At 49.4% G+C, this 23951-nt stretch overlaps 1 protein-coding gene across 3 annotated transcripts in view; it reads left to right on the top strand.

The window, feature by feature from the left end:
* The first annotated feature begins 438 nt into the window (after positions 1-438).
* Positions 439-23951, top strand: part of CAMK1D (calcium/calmodulin dependent protein kinase ID) — a 449243-nt gene continuing 425730 nt past the window's right edge. The window contains exon 1 of one of the 3 annotated variants that reach the window (XM_033209182.1): positions 439-844. In XM_033209182.1, coding sequence (XP_033065073.1) covers positions 753-844 — 92 coding nt within the window. In that variant the 5' untranslated portion in view covers positions 439-752. The remainder of the gene's footprint in view (positions 845-23951) is intronic. The other 2 variants (XM_033209181.1, XM_033209180.1) reach the window with 2 other exon arrangements.

Raw genomic sequence — 23951 nt, 5'->3', positions numbered from 1 at the left:
ACAACCGGCCCCCACCCGCCCCGCGCCGCGCCCCTCGGGTCCCCCGGGCCACCGGCCACAGAGCGGGAAGGCGCCCCGCCCTTGGCGCCCCGCATCCGGCCGCCGCGCACCCCCGCCCGCCTGGCGCTTCCGAGCCACGCAGAGGCGCCCCCTCCCGCCGGAGACGGGAAAGCCCCGGCGCCCCCAGACTTGACTCGGTTTCCAGCTCCCCGAGGGGCTGGGGCTCTCCCGCGTGCGCCCCGCACCTGCCGGGGGGCCCGCACTCGCCCTCGCCGGGGCTCCAGGGAGCACGACGGCCGCGGCCCGGCGCTCTTGGGTGGGGAGCGGGACATCCCCGAAGGCGGCGCGCTGGAGGCGGGGAGCGGCCGGGGCGCACGGGGAGGGCGGGGAGCCCGCGGGAGGGGGAGGAGGGGGAGGAGGGGGAGGAGGCGCGAGGTGGGGGGGAGCGCGGCTGGCGGCAGGGAGGGAACGGGAGGGAGGCAAGAAAGTAGCAGAAAGTGAGGCTGGCAGGCGGCGGCAAAGGAGCCGGCGCGCGGCGGCGGCAGGAAGTCTGTGCCCGAGAACAGCAGAAATAAGAGCCAGGGAGGGACCGCGGCGGCGGCGGCGAGAGCGAAAGAGGAAACTGCAGAGGAGGAAGCTGCGCCGCAGCCCGAGCCGCCCGGCATCCCCGCCGCCCCTGCGCCCGCGCCGCGCCCCCGGCGCCCCCTCCCCAGCGCGCCCCCGGCCGCTCCTCCGCGCCGCGCTCGTCGGCCATGGCCCGGGAGAACGGCGAGAGCAGCTCCTCCTGGAAAAAGCAAGCTGAAGATATCAAGAAGATCTTCGAGTTCAAGGAGACCCTCGGAACGTAAGTGGGGACCAGGGAGGCGAGGGTGGAGGTGGCCGCGGCGGGGGCTGCACGGGCAGCTCCAGCTGCCGCCGCCGCCACCACCGCGGCAGGAACCCAGCCTGTCACCGCGTCCTCATTGTCCCGATCTCGGCGCTGCGGAGCCCCCCGAGCGCACCCGACGCGTGGGCCTGCGACCCCCGGATGGGCGCCGTTCCCGGGAGGGGGAGGGGGCAGCGCCGGGCTGTCAGGGAGCAGCCCACGCGGGCGCGCGACTTCCCACTTCCCCTGCCACCGCCGCCCTCTCCGCTGCCTTCTCCCCACGCGTGACTGTGGGCTGAGCATGGTGGGGATGGCTGTTTACCGGCTGTGTGCGTTTACTCGCCGTGTGCATGGGCGCACCGCGTTGGCGAGACGTGGTCACGAGAAGATCAGCCTCCAGTCATTCCCATTTCTGTCCTTACATCATGTATTCCTATGGAACTGGCATCTGCACGTACTAGGTGTAGGCAAGACTTTGGGTGGCCACGCGAGGATGGAAGGGAAGGGCTTCGCAGTGCTCAGGGTCACACGTGGGCAGAGCCTCACCTGAGGGTCTGTGCATTTCACGCGGGCTCGGCCGCACGCGCCGGGGAGCGCGTCTCCAAGGGAGGGTCTGTGCTCGTCGCTGCGCGGGCGGTGCTCTCCGGGCTGCATCGAGTCCCATGCTGATGGCTGCGTCTCAAGAAAGCAGAAATAATCCGAAGTCGATGGCAGGAACGCTCCAAGCGTGTGCTGCTCAGCTCAGCTGCTGTTCCCTTTCTGCCCAGGAGTTGGGTCTTGTTTGTTTTGTTTTGGAGCAGCTCAAAATAGGTGGGGAGGTTGATAGTGAAAGAGAATCAGGATCTGCCGAATGAGTCTGGAAGTTAAAGTTATTTTCTTCCCTCATACGATCAGTATTTGTTGTGCATCAGTATCGGCCAGTGTATGTGTATTCACGCACAAGGGTGCAGTCTGATGTGCACATTTTGCAGGGGTTCATGGAGGTGTTGATTAGGCTGGGAAGAGAAAGAGGAGCTATTTCATGGGATAAATCAGTGCGTTGTTGGGTGCTCTTTCTTTCATTCCTGCTTTTTTTGCGTGTGCTTGTTTTTGTGCTTGGTTTGTTTTTTCCAGCACCACGTTACCCAGATTGTCTTCACCTCCAGGCTCGGGGTCCGCTGCTGCTCAGTCACTTCCCCTCACCCCCACGCAGATCTGCGGGAGGTCCCCTGGAGTGAAGTTGTGAGGGTGGCGTTCCCAGCCCTGCTTCTGATTCCCGGGAAGGCGCACGCTGACGGTTAGAGTGGGGTCTCCCTGCTGTGGTTGTTGCCTTTCAGGGAGATCACCTATTTGCTACCTTTGTTGGAATGAAAACAGAAAAAGATGTAGCTTTTTAATAAATAGGGGTTTGGGGTTGCCTCTCAGTGCAGCCAGGTAAGGGGTTAGTTTGGGTCAAAACTTTTGAAAATTGCCACTGAGGTTTATTCGGGTTTGGGGTTGTGATTCTGAGATGCTCAAGTTACTGAGAGACAAGAAAGCATGGCCTTTGCTTGTCATCCAGGACCCGCGCTGTGGCCGCCGATGAGGGGATGGGAGAGTGTGGGGACCCACCCTGTGTGAATGCCTTCCTGTGCGTGGCTTGTTCCCACCCGAGCCCACTCACACTGGCTTCTTGCCTGTAGCCTCCGGGTGACTGATGTCCTGTCCCCTGACTGACTCCTGCAGCTGCACCTCTGCAGTGGCGGGGCTGCTGAGGCTCCGAACTGTGGCTCCTGCTGGAGCACGGTGTTTGGAGATGACTGCGGGTGGTTTCCCCCTTGGGGAAAAATGGCGATTTGCCTTCTGGTGCCAGAGTGCATCTCTGGCAGAACAGCCTCTTGGACTCCAGCCATGTTCCCTGTGAGCTTTGGGAACGGGTCCCTCTTAGGGTCCCAAAGCATTCCCTTCTGCCTGGGATGAAATTCTTTGCAAAGGAGCTTCCCACTGTAGCGCCGGCAGGGGACCTAGAAGAATGATAGAGGAACAGTGCGATGATCAAGATGTTTTCACTCGACATAATAATCATGGTAACCATAGATGGTATTCTGAAATGTATACCCAAGATCAGGTCTTATTTTACATGCCTTATGTGTATTAACTCATTTAAATTTCAGAGTAACCTTACGAAGTAGGTATTTACCATTATACCCAATTTGCAGATGAGAAAACTAAGGTGGTAGAGATATTATGTGAACTGCCACACCTTAGCTAGCTATTAAGTGGTGGAGCTGGTATCTGTGAATGGATAGACAGAGCAACTTTTGATTATCCATACAGGGTTGACACACTTTGTAGATATTGTAATGGCAAATGTTTAGTAAATAATTTGACTTAACTTTAGTATTTGGAACACGAACTTTAATATTAACGTAAAGAAAACATATTGGGCTGGGCGTGGTGGCTCACACCTGTAATCCCAGAACTTTGGGAGGCTAAGGCGAGCTGATCACTTGAAGTTAGGAGTTTGAGACGAGCCTGGCCAACATGGTAAAACCCTGTCGCTACTAACAATACAAAAATTAGGCGGGTGTGATGGTGCATGCCTATAATTCCTGCTACTCGGGAGACTGAGGCAGGAGAATCGCTTGAACCTGGGAGGCAGAGGTTTCAGTGAGCTGAGATCACGCCACTGCCCTCCAGCCTGGGCTACAGAGCGAGACTCGGTCTCAAATAAATAAATAAATAAATAAGAAAACATAATGATGGCAATAATGATAGCATAATGTTATCTAAACTTGGAAGCATTTCAGAGTTTTGGATTGTCAACCTTTTGCCTCTGTGGACTTTCTTTTTTTTTTCTTTTTTTTGAGAAGGAGTCTTGCTTCGTTGCCCAGACTGGAATGCAGTGGCACGACCTCAGCTCACTGCAAGGTCTGCTTCCCGGGTTTACACTATTCTCCTGCCTCAGCTTCCCGAGTAGCTGGGACTACAGGCACCCGCCACCACGCCCAGCTAATTTTTTTTTGTATTTTTAGTAGAGATGGGGTTTTGCCGTATTAGCTAGGATGGTCTCAATCTCCTGACTTCATGATCCACCTGCCTCGGCCTCCCAAAGTGTTGGGATTACAGGCGTGAGCCACTGCGCCTGGCTGCCTCTGTGTACTTTATAGAAGTGGTCCCCAGTTTGAGATGCCTGCTTCACCCTGGTGACCCTGGCCTGAGTCTTAATGTGGAGTTGTGTTCTCCTCCCTTCAGTGTGGATTTTGAGTCTGGTCCCTTCTCTTGTTTTGAATGAAATCTAACAGAAATGAAAGGCATCAACAATTAACCACTGGCATTCATTTCCAAAGTATGCCACAGTTCCAGTCACTTTGTTTGCCCCGCTTTCTCCGTACGTCTTTAAGATACAAAGGCAGGAAAGCCTTGCAAGAAGCAGGGCTGTCAGCTCACAGTGTTCACATGCATTTCAAATAAAGCATTGCAAAGGCTGGAGGAGCACTCACTTTGCCACACTTTGTAGTCTGATATCCACTGCCTTATCCAGGTGTCTCACCTCATGGAGCTGAGCATTTACTGTTGGAAGCTAAGGGGTCAAGACAGTCTGTGTGGTTAGAGGGACCTTGCTGGAGAGTGGGGGCCGAATGGGATTGACAGTTGGCCCAGGAGGGTGGAAAATGAGATTGAGGAAGCAAAGAGCAGCATAAGAGAAAGGACTGGGCTTTGTGGTCTGGCCTGGGTTGTCTGATGCACCTCTGAGTCGGGTCTCAGGGAGAAACCTTTCAACCTGTGTTGCTTCAGTGCAGCCTCCTACAAAAGGGAATTCCAGAACATAATCATATCTCTGAATAAGGTGGTGAGACTTAATTATTGTCTATTAATCAACATGTTTTCAGACCCTGGGCACACTATGAAAGCAAATAAATGTTATGTAATGGCCAATTAGGTGGGGTACACATTTCTGTTGGTGTATTTGCCAAGGCTGTTCAGGCCATCTCTATGGTAGCTATCTTTCAGTGACTACTGAAGCAAAAAATAAAAAACAAAACCCTAAAATACTATTCAGAGAAGTATATGGATGGGAGGAAAGCTTCGGTGTGGTGTCTAGGAAGCACCCCAGACTCATGGAAGTCACTCCTGCAATTTCCAGGCTGTGAAACGCATGTGAATGGAAAGGCCTGGGTACTTGGCACGTTACAAAATGAATCTCCCAACAAACCTCATTTCCCCTGGGGTGCAGAATATGGCATGCCCTAGAAAATGGATCTTCATCTCCACGAGGTATGAATACATGTTTTTCGTATAGGCTGAGCATTTGAAATTGAAGTCATTCCTGTCTGTAGATGGCTGGACAGGGCATCGTGGAGGATTTGAGACTGGATTTTAGGTCTGGTTCAGCCATGAAGGGTTTTGTGGCCTGTACGCTGCTTGGACATTGACCTACATTACCTTCTCCCTGTCTCAGTTTCTTCATCTATAAAATCAAGGCAGGTTAGGGGTGGGGAACAGGGAACATGAGATAATTTTCTCTTGCTTTCTGTTTTTTTTTTTTTTTTTTTTGAGATGGAGTCTTGCTCTGTCGCCAGGATGGAGTGCAGTGGCGCCATCTCAGCTCACTGCAACCTCTGCCTCCCAGGTTCAAGTGATTCCCCTGCCTCAGCCTCCCAAGTAGCTGGGATTACAGGCACGCACCACCACACCTGCCTAATTTTTTATGTTTTTTAGTAGACATGGGGTTTCACTATGTTGGCCAAGGCGGTCTTGATCTCCTGACCTCGTGATCCGCCTGCCTCGGCCTCCCAAAGTGCTGGGATTACAGACGTGAGCCACCGCGCTCGGCCCATGAGAAAATTTTCAAGTACCCTTGCAACCCTAAGATTTTGTGGGCCCCTATGTAAGGAGGGCACTTGCTTTTGATCCCTGGGGGCTTTCCTTGTGTGGCTAGGTGCAGGTCATTTCTGTTTGGAGGAAATTTTTTTTTCTTTTTTTTTTTTAAAGACAGAACCGTGCTCTGTCAGCCAGGCTGGAGTGCAGTGGTGCGATCATAGCTCACTGCAGCATCAAACTCCTGGGCTCAGGTGATTCTCCTTCCTGAACCTCCCGAGTAGCTAGGACTGTAGGTGTGCACCACCATGCCTGGCTAATTTTTTATTTTTTGTAGAGACAGAGTCTTGCTGTGTTGCCCAGGCTGGTCTCAAACTCCTGGCCTCAAGTGATCCTCCCACTTTGGCCTCCCAAAGTGCTGGGATGACAGGCACGTGCCACTGCACTTGGCTCTGGAGGGACATTTTTGTGACCATACTAGTAGCACAATAAGAGCTCAGGACCAGCACCCTGATCCCACTTCGTGTCAATAGCAGTGTGTCTCCTTTTTCATTAAATGAGTGCCTGCTGGGTGCTGCTTTAGGAAGACTGGAAATAGAAACTTCCATGTGTCAAGCACCATCTTTTCCCACTCATCTCATACCACGCTACTTATTCTGAAACTGCCCAATAAATACACCTATTAAGGATACAGATGATTGGTTGGGTCTGAAAGTCCAGATGGAAAACAGACTCAACTTTTCTTTTTTGGTGTATATGTGTTTATGTGTGTGTGTTTGTGTGTGTGTGTGTGGTGGGGGAGATAATGCATAGACGCTCGAGGTGGTTCATATATTTGACTGGTGGATTTCATAGTCGTTTTCCTGGGGTTACTCAGAATTTGAGAGTCCGTGAGAAGCATTAGGAAGAACATTACTGAGAAAAAAGGAGGGGCGGGAAGCCCCTAGACTTCTCCCCGAGGGTATCCCCGCTGAAGTCTTCCTTAGGCATTTGGATTCCCCAGTCCTCTTGTTTTGAGACGTGATATAAATTCAGCCTCATACATTTAAAAATAACGGTTGAACACCTGCTATATTCTAGGCACTGAGGAGACGGCAGCAAGCAGACAAGAATGCCTGCTCTCCTGGAGCCACAGAAAATACAAGGAGCAAAGAAGGGAAAGGAACAGCATTAGAAGCTGCAGGTTAGGCAGGAACCAAGAGCCACAGGGGATGTGTGGGGTGGGGCGGTGGCAGCTTGAGGTGACACTTGAATTCAGATCTGGAAAGAGCCATGGGACTGTCTGAATGTAGACTCTTCCGGTCAAAGGCGGCCACAAGGGCAAGTGCCTGATGCGGGAGCCTGCCTGGAATTTTTTTTTTTTTTTTTTGAGACAGGGTCTCAGTCCGTCACCAGGTCAGAGTGTAGTGGCATGATTATAGCTCACTGCAGCCTCAACTTCCTGGGTTCCAGCGATCCTCCTGCCTCAGCCTCCCGAGTAGCTGGTACTGCAGGCGTGCATCACCACACCTGGCTGATTTTTTTTTATTTTTGTAGAGATAGGATCTTGCCTTGTTGCCCAGGCTTGTCTCTGTAACTCCTGAGCTCAAGCGATCCTCCCACCTCAGCCTCCCAAAATGCTGGGATTATAGGTGTGAGCCACCATGCCTGGCCATGCCTGGCATTTTTGAGGCCCAGTGGCTTCCAGGAGGCCATGCGGTCAAGGAGGGAGGAGTAAGGGGAGCTAAGGTGAGAGAGAGATAGGGGGAGGGTGAGGACAGGGTGGGTGTGGGAGGGCAGGTTGACAAGGGCCTCACAGGCTGCAGTGAAGACTTTGGCTTTAGCTCTAAGAGAAATGGAGAACCTTGGAGGGTTTTGAGCAGAGGAGTGACTTGCTCTGATTTGTGCTTTTAATGATCCCTGGGGAGACTGTGTTGGGACCAGAGGGTTGGGGTTCAAGGGCAGGGGTGGGGAGATCAGTTAGGCTCTTGCAGTGATCCAGCTGAGAGGTAATGGTGTTTAGAATTGGGAAGCAGCATGGAGGTGATAAGAAGTGATTGGATTCTGGATGTGTTGTGTTTTTTTTTTTTTTTTTGAGACAGAGTCTTGCCCAGGCGTCCCAGCTACTTAGGGAGGCTGAGGCAGGAGAATGGCATGAACCCGGGAGGTGGAGCTTGTAGTGAGCTGAGATCGCGCGACTGCACTCCAGCCTGGGCGACAGAGCGAGACTCTGTCTAATTAAAAATAAAATAAAATAAAATAAAGTTAGTCGGGCAGTGGAGTGCAGTGGGCGTGATCTTGGCTCACTGCAATCTCTGCCTCCCAGGTTCAAGCAATTCTCCTGCCTCAGCCTCCTGAGTAGCGGGGATTACAGGTGTGCACCACCACGCCCAGCTAAGTTTTGTATTTTTTTAGTAGAGATGGAGTTTCACCATGTTGGCCAGGAAGGTCTCGATCTCCTGACCTCGTGATCCGCCCGCCTCCGCCTCCCAAAGTGCTGGGATTACAGGCGTGAGCCACCGCACCCAGCTGGATTCCGGATGTGTTTTAAAGGTGGACCTGGTAGGAATTGCTGGTAGACTGGATGTGGGGTGTGAGATTCCCCAAGGACTTGGGGTTGGAAGAACAGTTCATTTGGTGGTTTTGTTCAGTTTCACCAAGATTTCTCAGAGCACCTGCTCTGTCTGCCCATTGTGGGTGCCCTTGTGTTGGGAGACTCTGAAAACAGTTTGCAGGGGCAAGCTCACAGCCTTGGGCTTCTCGGCTCCCCCGGGGAGGGATTCTGAATTTGAAGATGAAATTCTCGGAGGGACTTCAAGGTACCTCCTCTTTTGTCACAGTAGGAAACACCTGTGATAGGCTGGAAATGTTAGCAGAGGAAAGAGCTGCTTAATTCTGTGAAAGTGCTGTTTTGTGCCTTTAGAATTATCAATAGGAAGAGCTAGATCAGGCCGGCGGGGGGGCTCACGCCTGTAATCCCAGCGCTTTGGGAGGCTGAGGTGGGTGGATCACCTGAGGTCGGGAGTTCGAGACCAGCTTGACCAACATGGAGAAACCCCGTCTCTACTAATGATACAAAAATTAGCTGGGCGTGATGGCACATGCCTATAATCCCAGCTACTCGGGAGACTGAGGCACGAGAATGGCTTGAAGCTGGGAGGTGGAGGTTGCGTTGAGCTGAGATTGCGCCATTGCACTCTAGTTTGAGCAACAAGAGCAAAACTCTGTCTCAAAAAAAAAAAAGAAAAAAAAAAGAGCTAGATCACTTTGACAGTTGGGCCTTTAACCTCTAACTATCCAAGTTGACTTGGGAATTCAAAGCCCAAATGCTTTCAGTGAGAAATATAATAAATGTGAGAACTCTTACTACTCCTTTTCTTTGACAGGATGTTTTATATTTTGTGTGTGTGGTTTATTTTATTTTATTTTATTTTTAAACAAGGTCTTGCTGTGTCTCCCAGGCTGGAGCGTAGTGATGTGATCGTAACTCACTGCAGCCTTGAATTTGTGGGCGCACGTGATCCTCCCACCTCAGCCTCCTGAGTAGCTGCAACTACAGGCCCACACCACTATGCCTGACTAATTTTATTTTAATTTATTTTTATTTTTATTTTTGTTTTGAGACGGAGTCTCACTCTGTTGCCCAGGCTGGAGTGCAGTGGCGCGATCTTGGCTCACTGCAAGCTCCACGTCCTGGGTTCACGCCATTCTCCTGCCTTAGCCTCCCTAGTAGCTGGGACTACAGGCGCCCGCCACCATGCCCGGCTAATTTTTTGTATTTTTATTAGAGACAGGGTTTCACTCTTTTAGCCAGGATGGTCTCGATCTGTCTGCCTCGGTCCTCCAAAGTGCTGGGATTACAGGCGTGAGCCACTGTGCCTGGCCTAATTTTATTTTTTGTAGAGATGGGGTCACACCGTATGCCCAAGACTGGTCTCCAACTCCTGGGCTCAAGCGATCCACCCGCCTCAGTCTTCCTAAGTGCTGGGATTACAGGCGTGAGCCACCATGTCTGGCTTAAAAGTTTTTTTTAATTGAAAAAAGATAACAGGCTGGGTGCTGTAGCTCATGCCTGTAATACCCCAACACTTTGGGAGGCCAAGGTGGGCTGATCATTTGAGGTCAGGAGTTCAAGACCAGCCTGGCCAACATGGTGAAACCTTGTCTCTACTGAAAATACAGAAAACTAGCCGGGCGAGGTGCCGGGCACCTGTAGTCCCAGCTGCTCCGGAGGCTGAGGCAGGAGAATCACTTGAACCCGGGAGGTGAAGGTTGCAGTGAGCCGGGATTGCGCCACTATAGTCCAGCCCGGGTGACAGAGCGAGACTCCGTCTCAAAAAAAAAAAAGGAAAAAAAGGTAAAGATAACAAACTTCAGTGTCCTTATTGATTAGTAACATGAGATCTGGGAAATGGGAGTTTGGGTAGAGTTTGTTCCCAGATAAGCTAATGATGACTGTGTCTCAAGTACAAATTTCTGGTTCAAACTTGGCCACTGAATGGACAGTGACTAGGTTTGGCTGGTGCCGGGGTGGACATTTGTGTGCTCTCAAGGGAGGATTTCAGGGGTTAACTTGTGGAGTTTTTCTTTGGCTGGGTCTCTGTAAATCTCTTTAATCGTTCCTTTCCCTGAATAAATCTCCTTAAATCCCCTTCAATCTCTCTCCTCCTGCTTCTCCTCTTTCCTCTGGAGGGCTTAGGCACTGGTCCAGCAGAGAGTTGTCACATTACTGGTCAACTTGCCCATCCGCGATGTTTCCTTTTTTTAATTTTTTAATTTAAATTTTATTTTTTGAGATGGAGTCTTGCTCTGTCGCCCAGGTTGGAATGCAATGGCGCGATCTTGGCTCACTGCAACCTCCGCCTCCTGGGTTCAAGCGATTCTCCTGCCTCAGTCTCCCGAGTAGGTGGGATTACAGGTGCATGCCACCACGCCCAGCTAATGTTTATATTTTTGGTAGAGGTGATGTTTCAACATGTTGCCCAGGCTGGTCTAGATTTCCTGACGCCAAGTGATCTGCTCGCCTCGGCCTCACAAAGTGGTGGGATTACAGGCATGAGCCACCCCGCTTGGCCATTATGTTTCTTTAATTCATGAAGGAACTGCTTATAGGTGGCCACCATGAAGCTGGTGCCCGAGTCAGCAGACCCAAGTTATTTTCCTGGTGCAAGATGGTCAATTCCGTGCTTATTTAGTTCAGGAGGGCACATGGACTCCGGGAAAGATTCCATCCTGATCTCGGTTTATGTTCTCTATGCCCCTTTGACTTTCTGTGGTGAGGGAGATCTCTTTTTCTTTGGGGTAGTTTTTTATTAGATCTCACTTGATTTTCTTTTCTTTTTCTTTTTGGTTTATTATGCAGTGTATTGATTATTCAGGCTCCAGTTAGATCAAAGGTAACCTCTAAATACATGCCATAGGTCAAGTTCATTACGCCACAGACCAAGTTCATTTTATGTCTTCAGCTATCAGTTCTCCATGTCTTGTGCTGTTTTTCCAAATCTTTCAGCAGGACTTAGAAGTGGAGAGATTCTAGCCTGGAGTGCTGGCCCGCAACTGTAATCCCAGCACTTTGGGAGACTGAGGCAGAAGGATCACTTGAGGCTGCAGTGAGCTATGATGGTACCACTACACTCCAGCCCGGGTGACAGAGAGAGACCGTGTCCCCACAGAGAAAAAAAAGAAAAAAGAAATGGGAACCAGGTGCAGTGGCTCATGCCTGTAATCATAGCACTTTGGGAGGCTGAGGTGGGTGGATCACCCGAGGTCAGGAGTTTGAGACCAGCCTGACCAACATGGTAAAACCCCGTCTCTACTAAAAACACAAGAATTAGCTGGCATGGTGTTGCGTGCCTGTAATCCCAGCTACTCGGGAGGCTGAGGCATGAGAAACGCTTGAGGTTGCTGCGAGCTGAGATTGTGCCACTACACTCCAGCCTGGGCGACAGAGTGAGACTCTGTCTCAAAAAATAAAAGAAAAAAGAAACGGGGGATTCTGTCTCCTAGTTAACACTGAACCTTCAGAGCAAACCTTTCATCGGGTATGTTTGCTGAGGCCAGGTAGGGGAGGCAATGGAACATAATAGAAAGATGGTTCTGGTGCAGGCATTCATAACGGAATGCCTCTGGATCGATTACTTAATCTCTCTGAGTTTAAGAGGGAGATAGGAGTTGCTGCCTGGTGGGATTGTTGTAAGGATTCAGTGATGTGTGTGAGGTACCTGGCACATAACTGGGATTGAATATACAGTAACTGTCATCAAGCTGTAGTTACCTCCAGCAGCTGAGGTTGGCTTCCGTTGGACATTTGGGGCCGGTTCCGGTGGGGAAGAACACGTCAGTATCTGTTGGAAATTGACTTTTGGAAGCTCTTGTTGCAAATAAGCAAGATGGTGCATATTAACCCTCCCCCAACATTTATGGTTCCAGAAATTATAAACAATTCTTCAGTCAGCCAGGGAAGAACGATCCACAGTTGTTCTTCCCGGTACAGTGAGTAGCTAACAACGTAGGCTCGGAGGTTACACGGATATGGGTGGAAATCCTGGGTCCACAGCTTCCTAGCTGTATGGCTTTGGGCCAATTATTTTACCATTCTGAGCCTCATGTCCTCATCTGTAAAACAGGATAACACTTGGACCTCATGTGAGGCTTGTGAAGATGAAATGAGGATGCATGCGAACCACTGAGAGCCGTGTGTGGCACGTGGGTGTGTGCGCAGTCAATGCCTGCTCTCTGTCATTTGTCCCTGCTCCTCGGAGGCCATTTCCACAGATTTGGAAGGCCCGCTGAGCCATTCAACATTTGCTCCCAACAGGGGTGATTAGTTCATGTAATGCTAGCATTAAGCAAAAGACTGCCTGAAACGTCCTCTGGCCCAGCTCCGGTGCTGTAGTGACCTAGTTAGCTGTGTGTCCCAGGCTCAGCCCTCCCTCTGGGTAGCTTCTCGGCTTTTTTTTTTTTTTTTCCCCTGCACCTCTCCCTGCACCCTTAGCTGGTTTTTAAAAAGTCTGTCCCTCTCTCCATCAGCCTGGGGAAGAGTCGCTTCTCACTGCATGGAGGTCTGCAGGCAGCCCGTGGGTTCTCTTTGATTCAACATACTTTTCTTTTTGGAAAACTGCTTCAGTCTTTCTGCTTTGTTTCTTATGGAAACTCATGTTTTGATTTGATGACTCAAGGAACTTCCTTACGGTGTCTAACCATCATGGAGTTTCGTAGTTTAAAACCTATAGGTACCGAATTTATTTTAATGCTAGAGTATTTAAAAATGGCAGCATACGTGTGTATATACCACATAAGCATACGTAACCATTGATTTCAAATATTTTTTGGGGGGATTTTTGCATGGGAGGTGGGAGAAGATCTCAAAAGCTTTAAATGTCCCAGGTCCCAGGATGTTAGTGTAACACTTGGGGAGCTAATTTCCAAATCAACCATGATTTCTCCTCTTGACCTGCCCATTTTGGTCCCTGTGGCAGCCAGTGTCCGGGATCTTGATTTATTGGTGCCTTTATCACAGGCTGAGCGGAGAAAGAGAAAGCTCCTCCAACTGAAAGTAGTCAATATTTCTAGTTGTTGAGAGGACCTTTCTCTGTCTTTCATGACCGCAACACAGATCACTGAAATTGGTTTTACAATAAATTGGATTTGATGCCGTAAATGGAATCCTAAAGGTACCGTGTTAAATAAAACCTCAGACAGTTGCTGTTGTTCAAGTGGCAGTCTTGCCTGCCTTCCCCACACAACCCTGTCCCTTCGTACAAGGTCCAAAGTGTTGTGAAAAAGAAAAACCCTAAACCTTTGTAGCTTTGGAACATTTGTGGATGGAGAGAAGAGAAGCTGTACAAAGCCAGGAGGTATCGGAGTGACCAGTCGGCCAGCGTCCCCTGCCCCCAAGTGTCCTCCCATTTATGGGCTAATACTTCCTTAACCTTGAAAAAAGACTGCTTCAAATTTGCCTTAAAACTTGAGAAGATATAAATACCTCGAAATAGGTTGAGAGGCTGCCAGTCATTTACTATGTAAGTGATTTTAAGGAAAGAACTTTTTCTCAACACTTGATTAGCATTTGAATGGGAGGCAGAAGGAAGAAGTAATTTCGTTCCTGGAGGCTCACATGGGTCGCAAACTGGGGAGTTGAGGGCTGAGTGAGGCAAGGTGGGAATGATGCACTGGGGCTTTGGGGAAAAGGACCCGCAAGCCAGCCTACATCAACTGTGGCCAAATTGGGTCCTGAACGGTCCTGGGCTCTGGAAAGGGAGGCTGCTGTGTCGCTGCCTCTCCGATCTTCCTTTGTTCCAGGGCCAAGCCGGGCCTGCAGATACCGTCATAGCTCTGCCGTGGATGCCAGGGCTGCTTTAGGTCGGAATAGGATCCAGGTCACCATGAAAAATTCCACTTCTGTAAGAAAATACGCCTCAAAACAACAACAAGAAGCTTTCAGTGATCTCTCGGAATGGATTTTGCGTATAAGTTGGGGACAGCCTGTATTTGGCAATAACGTGCAAGAATTACGCTCCTTGGATGTTTCGGGTGTGTGAGCGTGGTCAGGAAAAGTGGAGTTTGGGGCCCTAGTCGCGATGGGCCATGTTGGCTTTCTGTGGCCCTTTCAGCTTATTTGACAAATGGATATAAATTCGATATAATAACAGGACTTCCTATTTGACTGTTTTTTTTTTTTTTTTTTTTTTTTAGATGGAGTCTTGCTTTGCCGCCCAGGCAGGGGTGCAGTGGTGCGATCTCGGCTCACTGCAATCTCTGCCTCCCTGGTTCAAGCTACTCTTGTGCCTCAGCCTCCCGAGTATATGGTATTACAGGGATGCACCACCACACCCAGCTAATTTTGATACTTTTAGTAGAGACAGGGTTTCACCATGTTGGCTAGGCTGGTCTTGATCTCCTGACCTCAAATGACCCACCCGCCTCGGCCTCCCAAAGTGCTGGGATTACAGGCGTGAGCCACTGTGCCTAGCCTATTTGACTGATTTTTAAAAACTGTGGTTGAACATCTCCAGCCATCGAATATAGCTGACTGATATTACCTAAGTGGGGGGCTCCCTCTCCTGGCTTTGGAGCCCCCCTCCCTCTGTCTCTGTACAGGGAAGCTGCTGCTTTCTTTCTTCCCCCTTCTTTCTTGCCTATTAAACTGTCCACTCATTAAAACAAAAAACAAAGCAAAACAAAACAAATTGTGGTTACAAAATACATAGTATAAAACTTGCCATCGTAACCATTTTGAAGTGTGCAGTTCTGTGGCATTAGTACATTACAGCATTGACCAACCATCGCCACCGTCCATCTCCAGAACCCTTTCATCTTCCCACATTGAACCTCCACTCCACCTGTGAAACACTAACTCCCCATGCCCTCCTCCCTGACCCTCTGATACGCACCTTTCCACCATCTGTCTCAATGAATTTGGCTACTTTAGCTACCACATAGAAGTAGAATCATGTGATACAGTCATCCCTTGGTGTCTCCTGGGGACTGTTTGCAGAATCGCCCTGCCGCGGATAACAACATTTTACAGTGCTCTAGTGTCTGATATAAAATGCTGTAGTATTTGCATATATATTTTGCACATCCTCCCATGTACTTTTTGTTTTTTGTTTTTTTGGTTTTTTTTGTTTGAGATGGAGTCTTGCTCTCTCTCCCAGGCTGGAGTGCAGTGGCGCAATCTCGGCTCACTGCAAGCTCTGCCTCCTGGGTTCACGCCATTCTCCTGCCTCAGCCTCCCGAGTAACTAGGACTATAGGCGCCCGCCACCACGTGCGGCTAATTTGTTGTATTTTTAGTAGAGACGGGGTTTCACTGTATTAGCCAGGATGGTCTCACATCTCCTGACCTCATGATCCACCCACCTTGGCCTCCCAAATTGCTGTGATTACAGGCGTGAGCCACGGCGCCCGGCCTTTTTTTTTTTTTTTTGAGATAGGGTCTCACTCTGTCACTGAGGCTAGAGTGCAGTGGTGTGATTTTGGCTCACTGCAGCCTCTTCCTCCTGGGTACAGGCAATTCTCCTGTCTCAGCCTCCCAAGTAGCTGGGACTTCAGGTGCACGCCAGCACACCCAGCTAATTTTTGTATTTTTAGTGAAGACGGTTTCAACATATTGGTCAAGCTGGTCTTGAACTGTTGACCTCACGTGATCCACCCACCTCGGCCTCCCAAAGTGCCAGGATTACAGGCGTGAACCACCGCACCCGGCCTGTTTTTTTGTTTTGTTTTGTTTTGTTTTTGAAATGGAGTCTTGCTTTGTTGTCTTGGCTGGAGTGCAATGGTACACTCTCGGCTCACTGCAACCTCCCCATCTCGGGTTTCAGCAATTCTCCTGCCTCACCCTTCCAAGCAGCTGGGATTACAGGTGCCCACCACCATGCCCGGCTAATTTTTGTATTTTTAGTACAGGTGGGGTTTCACCACATTGGCCAGGCTGGTCTCGAACACCTGGCCTCTGGTGATCTGCCCTCGTTGGTCTCCTCTCTCATGTACTTTAGGTCATCTCTAAATTACTTGTAATACCCAATACAATGTAAATATTATGTAAATAGTTGTTACACTGTATTCTTTAGAGGATACTGACGAAAAAGGCTGTATATATTCAGTTCAGACATAGATTTTGTTTCCTAAGTTTTTTCTTTTTCTTTTTTTTTTTTAAGACAGAGTTTCGCTCTGTCGCCCAGGCTGGAGTGCAGTGGCACGATCTTGGCTCACTGCAGCCTCCACCTCCCAGGTTCAAGTGATCCTCCTGCCTCAGCCTCCCCAGTAGCTGGTATCACGGGTGTGCGCTGCCACACCCAGCTAATTTTTGTTTTTTCATTCGTGTGTTAATGGACACAGGTCGCTTCCACCTCTTGGCTGTTGTGAATTGTTCTGCTGTGAACATGGGTGTACAAATGTCTGAGCCCGTGCCTCCAGTTCTTTTGGGTATATGGCCAGAAGTGGAATTGCTGGATTGGATGGTCACTCTGTTTCATTTTTTGAGGAACCGCCATACTGTATTCCATAGCTGCTTGGTGTTTTATAGTTTGCAGTGTGGTTTTTGCATCCATGATTCCTTCTGACTGTGAGTGAGTGAGCAGCAATTAGTGACCTCATTTAACAGATAAGGACATGGAGGGTCAGAGAGGTTAAGTGATTCAGGTGAAGAGGTTGCTAAGAGGCACGTGGAAAGTTAGGCGTCTCCTGACTCCAGTGCCCATTTTTTTTTTTTTTTTTTTTTTTTTAAGATGGAGACTCACTCTGTTGTCCAGGCTGGAGTGCAGTGGCACAGTCTTGGCTCACTGCAACCTCCACCTTCTAGGTTCAAACGATTCTCCTGCCTCGGTCCCCCGAGTAGCTGGGATTACAGGTGCGCACCACCACACCTGGCTAATTTTTTGTATTTTTAGTAGAGATGGGGTTTCATCATGTTAGCCAGGCTGGTCTTGAACTTTTGACCTCAGGTGATCCGCCCACCTCGGCCTCCCAAAGTGCTGGGATTACAGGCCTGAGCCACCATGCCTGGCCATCATTCTCTTTTTATCAGGCTGCTAACAAGCTGGTTAGTAGAGCTGATGGGATAGAGAAATACTGACTGATATAAAAAAAAGCAAAACCTCACCCTCTGTGCATGCATGTGTTATGGTTTGGGAAGAGAAGGAGGCCATTGGAGTCAGTTGTGTGCTGATAACCGGCCTTGATGGGACAGCTGTTCTAATTTGTAGCACTTGCTGATTTCTATGGTGTGAATACGCCCACCTGGTCCCATTCCAAGCTCCCCATGGTTTAACAACCTACTTGCAAAATTCCTGATTTAAGCTAGGAGTCGCTGGAAGGTGGCTGCGGCATTCCACTGAAGGAGCTGAGGTCAGGAGGTGTGGGGTTTGAGTCCCAGCTCTGCCATTTAAGAACTATGGAGTATTGGTTTTATCCTGAGTCTTTTTTTTTTGAGGCGGAGTCTCACTGTCACCTAGGCTGGAGTTCAGTGGTGCGATCTTGACTCTCTGCAGCCTCCGCCTCCCAGGTTCAAGCGATTCTCCTGCTTCAGCCTCCTGCGTAGCTGGGACTGCAGGTATACACTACCACGCCTGGTTAATTTTGTATGCTCAGTAGAAACGGGGTTTCACCATGTTGGCCGGGCTGGTCGTGGATTCCTGACCTCAAATGATCCACCCCCTCAGTCTCCCAAAGTTCTGGGATTACAGGTATGAGCCACTGAGCCGGCCTATCCTGTCTGTGTCCCGATGACCTTGTTTGTCAAATGGGAATAATGACACCTGCTTACGTTACAGACTTTATAGGTCCCAAATGAGAGAAGGAATGTGTGATGTGCCGCGCCTAAAGATTATAGCTTTAAAAATGTTTCCTTCTCGGCTGGGTGGGATGTCTCACACCTGTAATCCCAGCACTTTGGGAGGCTGAGGTGGGCCGATCACTTGAAGTCAGGAGTTTGAGACCAGTCTGGCCAACATGGTGAAACCCTGCCTCTACTAAAAAAAACAAAAAAATTAGCTGGGTGTGGTGGCGCACACCTGTAATCCCAGCTACTCGGGAGGCTGAGGTGGGAGAATCACTGGAACCTGGAGCGGAGGTTGTAGTGAGTAGAGATCGCGCCCCTGTACTCCAGTCTGGGTGACAGAATGAGACTCCGTCTCAAAAAAAAAAAAAAAGTTTCCTTCTCCTCAGCATCACTGTCACATTCATCTCTTGAAACCTAGCTGGTATCTTTTGGGCAGGCTTCCTGTAGAAGCTGGGTCGTACGTTGATCTTGAATCTGAAAGTTACCAACACAAACCCCAAAGTTTCATAGTCTTATTTTCTCCGGCACTATTTCAATGTTGTTGTATTGTTTTCATTTTCGGTTTTTAAGTGACTGGTGCCTTAAGAAAAACTTAAAATTAGAATAGCAACATGTCATCCTTGTAGAGAATTTGAAAAATATGGAAGAATATAAAGGAGACAGTAAGAATCAGTTGTTGGGTCGGGCACAGTGGCTAGCACTTTGGCAGACCAAGGTGGGTGGATCACTTGAGGACAGGAGTTTGAGACAAACCTGGCCAACATAGTGAAACCCCATGTCTACTAAAAATTAAAAAAAAATTAGGCAGGCCTGGTAGTGCATGCCTGCAATCCCGGCTTGTCGGGAGGTTGAGGCAGGAGAATTGCTTGAACGTGGGAGGTGGGGGTTATAGTGAGCTGAGATTGCTCACTGCCGTCCAGCCTGGGTGACAGAGTGAGACTAGGTCTTAAAAAAAAAAAAAAGGCGAGGCGCAATGGCTCACTCCTGTAATCCCAGCACTTTGGGAGGCCAAGGCGGGCGGATCACGAGGTCAGGAGATCGAGACCTTCCTGGTTAACACGGTGAAACCCCCGTCTCTATTAAAAATACAAAAAAATTAGACAGGTGTGGTGGTGGGCGCCTGTAGTCCCAGCTACTCGGGAGGCTGAGGCAGGAGAATGGCGTGAACCCGGGAGGCGGAGCTTGCAGTGAGCTGAGATTGCACCACTGCACTCCAGCCTGGGTGACAGAGCGAGACTCCGTCACGTTAAAAAAAAAAAAAAAAAAAAAAAAAAGGCAGTCATTGGCTAGATGATTGGCAGTCAGTCATTCTGCGGGGTGGGTGGCAGATCTAGGGAGAGACCCCAGAGATTAGTGGTGAGGCTGGACCTGTGGAGGTGGGGCTGTGGTTCTGTACTCATTGGAGGTATTTCAGTGTTTTACCAGGTGGTGTGCCTGAATCACTGTGCATTGGCTGTGGATATAGGGGCAGCTTTATCCCTTATAAGATACAGTCTTTGTGAGCACAGTATGTGTGAGACTTGAAGTGTGTCAGTACTTTGTGTAGCTGGGCAGTGATGGTGGTGATGGCCTTGCTTGGCTTATCCTCATGGTCACCGTCTCTATCCTCATGACCACTTCTGAACACGTCCCCAGAATCAGCAGTGGGACCTCATGGTCACCGTCTCTATCCTCATGACCACTTCTGAACACGTCCCCAGAATCAGCAGTGGGACCTCATGGTCACCGTCTCTATCCTCATGACCACTTCTGAACACGTCCCCAGAATCAGCAGTGGACCTCATGGTCACCGTCTCTATCCTCATGACCACTTCTGAACACGTCCCCAGAATCAGCAGTGGGACAGATCCTGTTGCCAAGATGAGACCCGACTTCACAGACTTCCAGAGAGCTAATTATACTTGTGAGAAAAAGGAGATAAAAAATATTCATATCCAAGTGTGGCTGACTCTCCCTGCTTAGGGTAAGACACAGGAAGCCAGCTTCTCAGTTGCTTCGTGACATAAACACTGTTACACGCACAGTCCTGCTTTCTGCTCAGCTGCAGATGCCCTAAACCTTGAAGCCAACCCCTCTTTAGAACACAGTCTTTGGAGGTTCTTGAGGTTAGATCAATGGTCCTCCACCTTTTTGGCACCAGGGATCAGTTTCGTGGAAGAAGGTTTTCCATGGACCAGGGGCAAGGGGATGGTTTCAGGATGATTCAAGCGTATTACATTTATTGTGCATTTTATTCCTATTATTATTACATTGTAATATCTAATGAAACAATTCTGCAACTCACCATAATGTAGAATCAGTGGGAGCTTGAGCTTGTTTTCCTGCAACTAGATGATCCCGCCTAGTTGGGGGAATGGCCTGGGGGTGATGGGAGACGGTGACGGCTCATCAGGTGTTAGATTCTCATAAGGAGCGTGCAGTGTAGATCCCTGGCACACGCAGGTCACAACAGGGCTTGTGTTCTGATGAGAGTCTGATGCCACTGCCAACTGAATGGGAGGTGGAGCTCGGGCAGCAATGCAAGTGATGGTGGCGTCTGTAAATACTGATGAAGCTTTGCTTGGTTGCCGGCTGCTCACCTCCTGTCTTGCTGCCCAGTTCCTAACAGGCCACGGACTGGTACTGGTCCTATGGCCTGGGCGCTGTGGACCCCTGGCTTAGAAGGTGAGGTCTTTGGGGCCGGAAGTGGTGGTTCATGCCTGTAATCCCAGCACTTTGGGAGGCCAAGGCGGGTGGATCACTTGAGGTCAAAGTTCGAGACCAGCCTGGCCAACATGGTGAAACCCCATCTTTACTAAAAATACAAAAATTAGCCAGGCATGGTGGTGGGGTCTGTAATCCCAGCTACTTGGGAGGCTGAGGCAGGAGAATCGCTTGAACCCAGGAGGTGGAGGTTGCAATGAACCGAGATCTCACCACTGCACTCCAGCCTGGGCAACAGAGCTAGACGGTCTCAGAAAAAAAACAAAAAGAAGGTGAGGTCTTTGTAACTGAGATGATCAGCTAGATTAGCTCTCATTTTACGGGCTGTGAAACAGGTGCATTGAGATGACGTGACCTGCCCGGGTCCCACAGTTTATCTCCATCACCCCCAGGCCTTGGGCTTTGGCCAAGTCATCTTCCTGTTGTGTTATCTATAAGGATGGGAACTGTGACCAGTAGGAAGCATCATGACAGGGCACCGGCATAGTGGTGGTTACCGGAGACGATACGGTCTGTGCCGGAGGTTGGGCAGCCTCAGCCATTATCTCTCCATTGCTTTGTCACTCGCTTTGTGGGTGTGAAAGGAGCTTTTGAGGATGTGTCTGGCTCCTGGGGAGTTGGGAGCTGTGGGCAGTTGGTGCCCCTGCCCCTCTGCTTGCCTTCCCCCTGCTTGCTGGGGATCCAGGCCACGTCTCCCTAAGTTGGTGACAGGGAACCAATTCAGGGAGTGGAGAGCAGAGAACAGGCGCCTCTGATCCCCACAGGGTCTCGCTGCAAAGACCTGACTTAAGATTATCCTGTGCTACGGCCGCCTAGAGGCTTTCCCAGGCCCCAGCAGAGCAGGCCTCACATACAGGCAGCGCCTTGCTGAGGCGGGACACCTTTGTGTTTAGTAAATGTTTGTGCCCGGGCGCGGTGGCTCACACTTATAATCCGAGCTACTTGGGAAGCCAAGGGAGGACGATCGCTTGAGGTCAGGAGATTGAGACCAGCCTGGCCAACATGGTGAAACCCTGTCTGTACTGAAAATACAAAAATTAGTCAGGTATGGTCACAGATGCCTGTAATCCCAGCTACTCAGAGGCTGAGGCAGGAGAATTGCCTGAGCTTGGGAGGCAGAGGTTGCAGTGAGCCAAGATCACACCACTGCACTCCAGCCTGGGCAACAGAGCAAGACTGTCTCAAAAAAAAAAAAAAAAAAAAAAAATTAAAAAAAAAAAAATAAAATAAAATGTTTGTTGTCCAGGCACAGTGGCTCATGCCTGTACTCCCAGCTACTTGGGAGACTGACGCAAGAGGTTCACTGGAGGCCAGGAGTTCCAGGCTCCTGGGAGATGGCACAGTTCCAGGCTATAGTGAGCCGCGATGGCACTGTTGTACCGTAGCCTGGGTCAGACAGCAAGACCCTATTAAAAAAAGTTGGTTGGGTAAATTAATGGATAAGTGAAAGAAAAGGAGCATAGGCTTTGATTAGATTCATGAAGTTCAAATCCTAACTGTGTCATTCAGAACCCATGAGGCCTTGGGCGAGTTACATCATCTTTCTGAGTTTCTCTTCTCTCATATTTAAGTGGGGGTAACAGTACCTACCTTTCTAGCTTGTTGTGAGGTTTTGTTGCAATAACAAGAATAATAATAAGGATTGTAGGCTGGGCACAGTGGTTCACGCCTGTAATCCTAGCACTTTGGGAGGCCCAAATCACTCTACTGCACTCCAGCCTGGGTGGCAGAGTAAGACTCTGCCTCCAAACAAACAAACAGACAGACAAACAAACAAACAAAGATTGTAACACGTGCTGCATATTACAGGTGCTAAATGAAAGGGCATTGACTTTATTTATTTATTTATTTTTGGAGACTGAGTCTCACTCTTGTCTCCCAGGCTGGAGTGCAGTGGCGCGATCTCAGCTCACTGCAACCTCTGCCTCCTGGGTTCAAGCGATTCTCCTGCCTCAGCCTCCCGAGTAGCTGGGACTACAGGCGTACACCACCAAGCCCGGCTAATTTTTTGTAGTTTAGTAGAGACGGAGTTTCACCATGTTGGCCAGAATGATCTCAATCTCTTGACCTCATGATCTGCCTGCCTCGATCTCCTGAAGTGCTGGATTGTAGGCATGAACCACCGCGCCCGGCTGACTTTAATTATTTAAGCAGATAGGTGTTACACCCCATCAAGTGATTGACGTCAGTAAAAAGACCTCTCTGTGATGCCTTCAGGAATACCGTTACAGATTTGTTCCTTTGGCCTACAGCATTTTCTGAAGTATAAAATATTAGACACTACTAGCCATGTATAGATCATTATAAAGGAATTTATCTTTTGTGAGAAAGAGATGGGAGAGAGATCTTGAAATCACAAAGGGTTGGACTAGAATTAAAGGGTAGTGGCCATGTTGATTGTGCCAAAGGGGAGGTCAGAGGCTGGTAAAGTCAGCCAGAGTCATAGCATTCATTCATTTGTTCGTTTGTTCATTGATTCACAGTTTTGAAGGCTTACTATGTGAGAAATGCTGAGAGACTAGTGTGTTCTGTCTCTGTGATTCTTTTTTTTTTTTTTTTTTGAGACTAGGTCTTGCTCTGTCACCCAGGCTGGAGTTCAGTGGTGTGATGGTAGCTCACTGCAGCCTCGACTTGCTGGGTGATCAAGTGATCCTCCCGCCTCAGCCTCCCTAGTAGATAACTTTTGTATTTTTACTAGAGATGGGGTTTCACCATGTTGACCAGGCTGGTCTCAAACTCCTGACATCATGTGATCTGCCCACCTCAGCTTCTTAAAATGCTGAGATTACAGGTGTGAGCCACCGCACTCACCAGGATTTTGGACAACTGAGAGACAGATTACAGGTTTTGTTATTGCAACAAAACCTCACAACAAGCTGGAAAGGCAGGTACTATTACCCCCACTTAAATATGAGAGACGAGAAACTCAGAAAGATCATATAACTCGCCTAAGGCCTCATAGGTCCTGAATGACACAGTTAGGATTTGAACTTTAAAAAAAAGCCATCAGATATGATGGGTTGAGTCTACTCCATGCCAGGCACTAAGAAAGTGTTGGTAAACAAAACACGGTTCTTGTCCTGAGGGAACTTTTTCGGGAGACAGAAAGTAATTACAGTTCAGTGTGACTGTGTGTAGGTAGGAAGGTGCACATATGAAGCTGAAAAGAGGGTCACCTCATCGGGACAGGGGCTCAGGGACAGTGAGCTGGGCTGTTGCCTAAGAAAGTTCCAGAAGTCGGAAATTACATAGCACTTCTCAGTGAGTATATAATGAGTTGCTGTGTGTCAAAGAGGACGCTGGCTTCTGTAAGATAAAGGAATATATAGTTTTAATAATATATTTA

The sequence above is a fragment of the Trachypithecus francoisi genome, unplaced genomic scaffold, assembly GCF_009764315.1.
Source record: "Trachypithecus francoisi isolate TF-2019V2 unplaced genomic scaffold, Tfra_2.0 Lachesis_group9, whole genome shotgun sequence".
Classification (NCBI taxonomy): domain Eukaryota; kingdom Metazoa; phylum Chordata; class Mammalia; order Primates; family Cercopithecidae; genus Trachypithecus; species Trachypithecus francoisi.
Note: the sequence above shows the minus strand (reverse complement) of the source record. Positions and strands in the feature narration are given on the sequence as shown.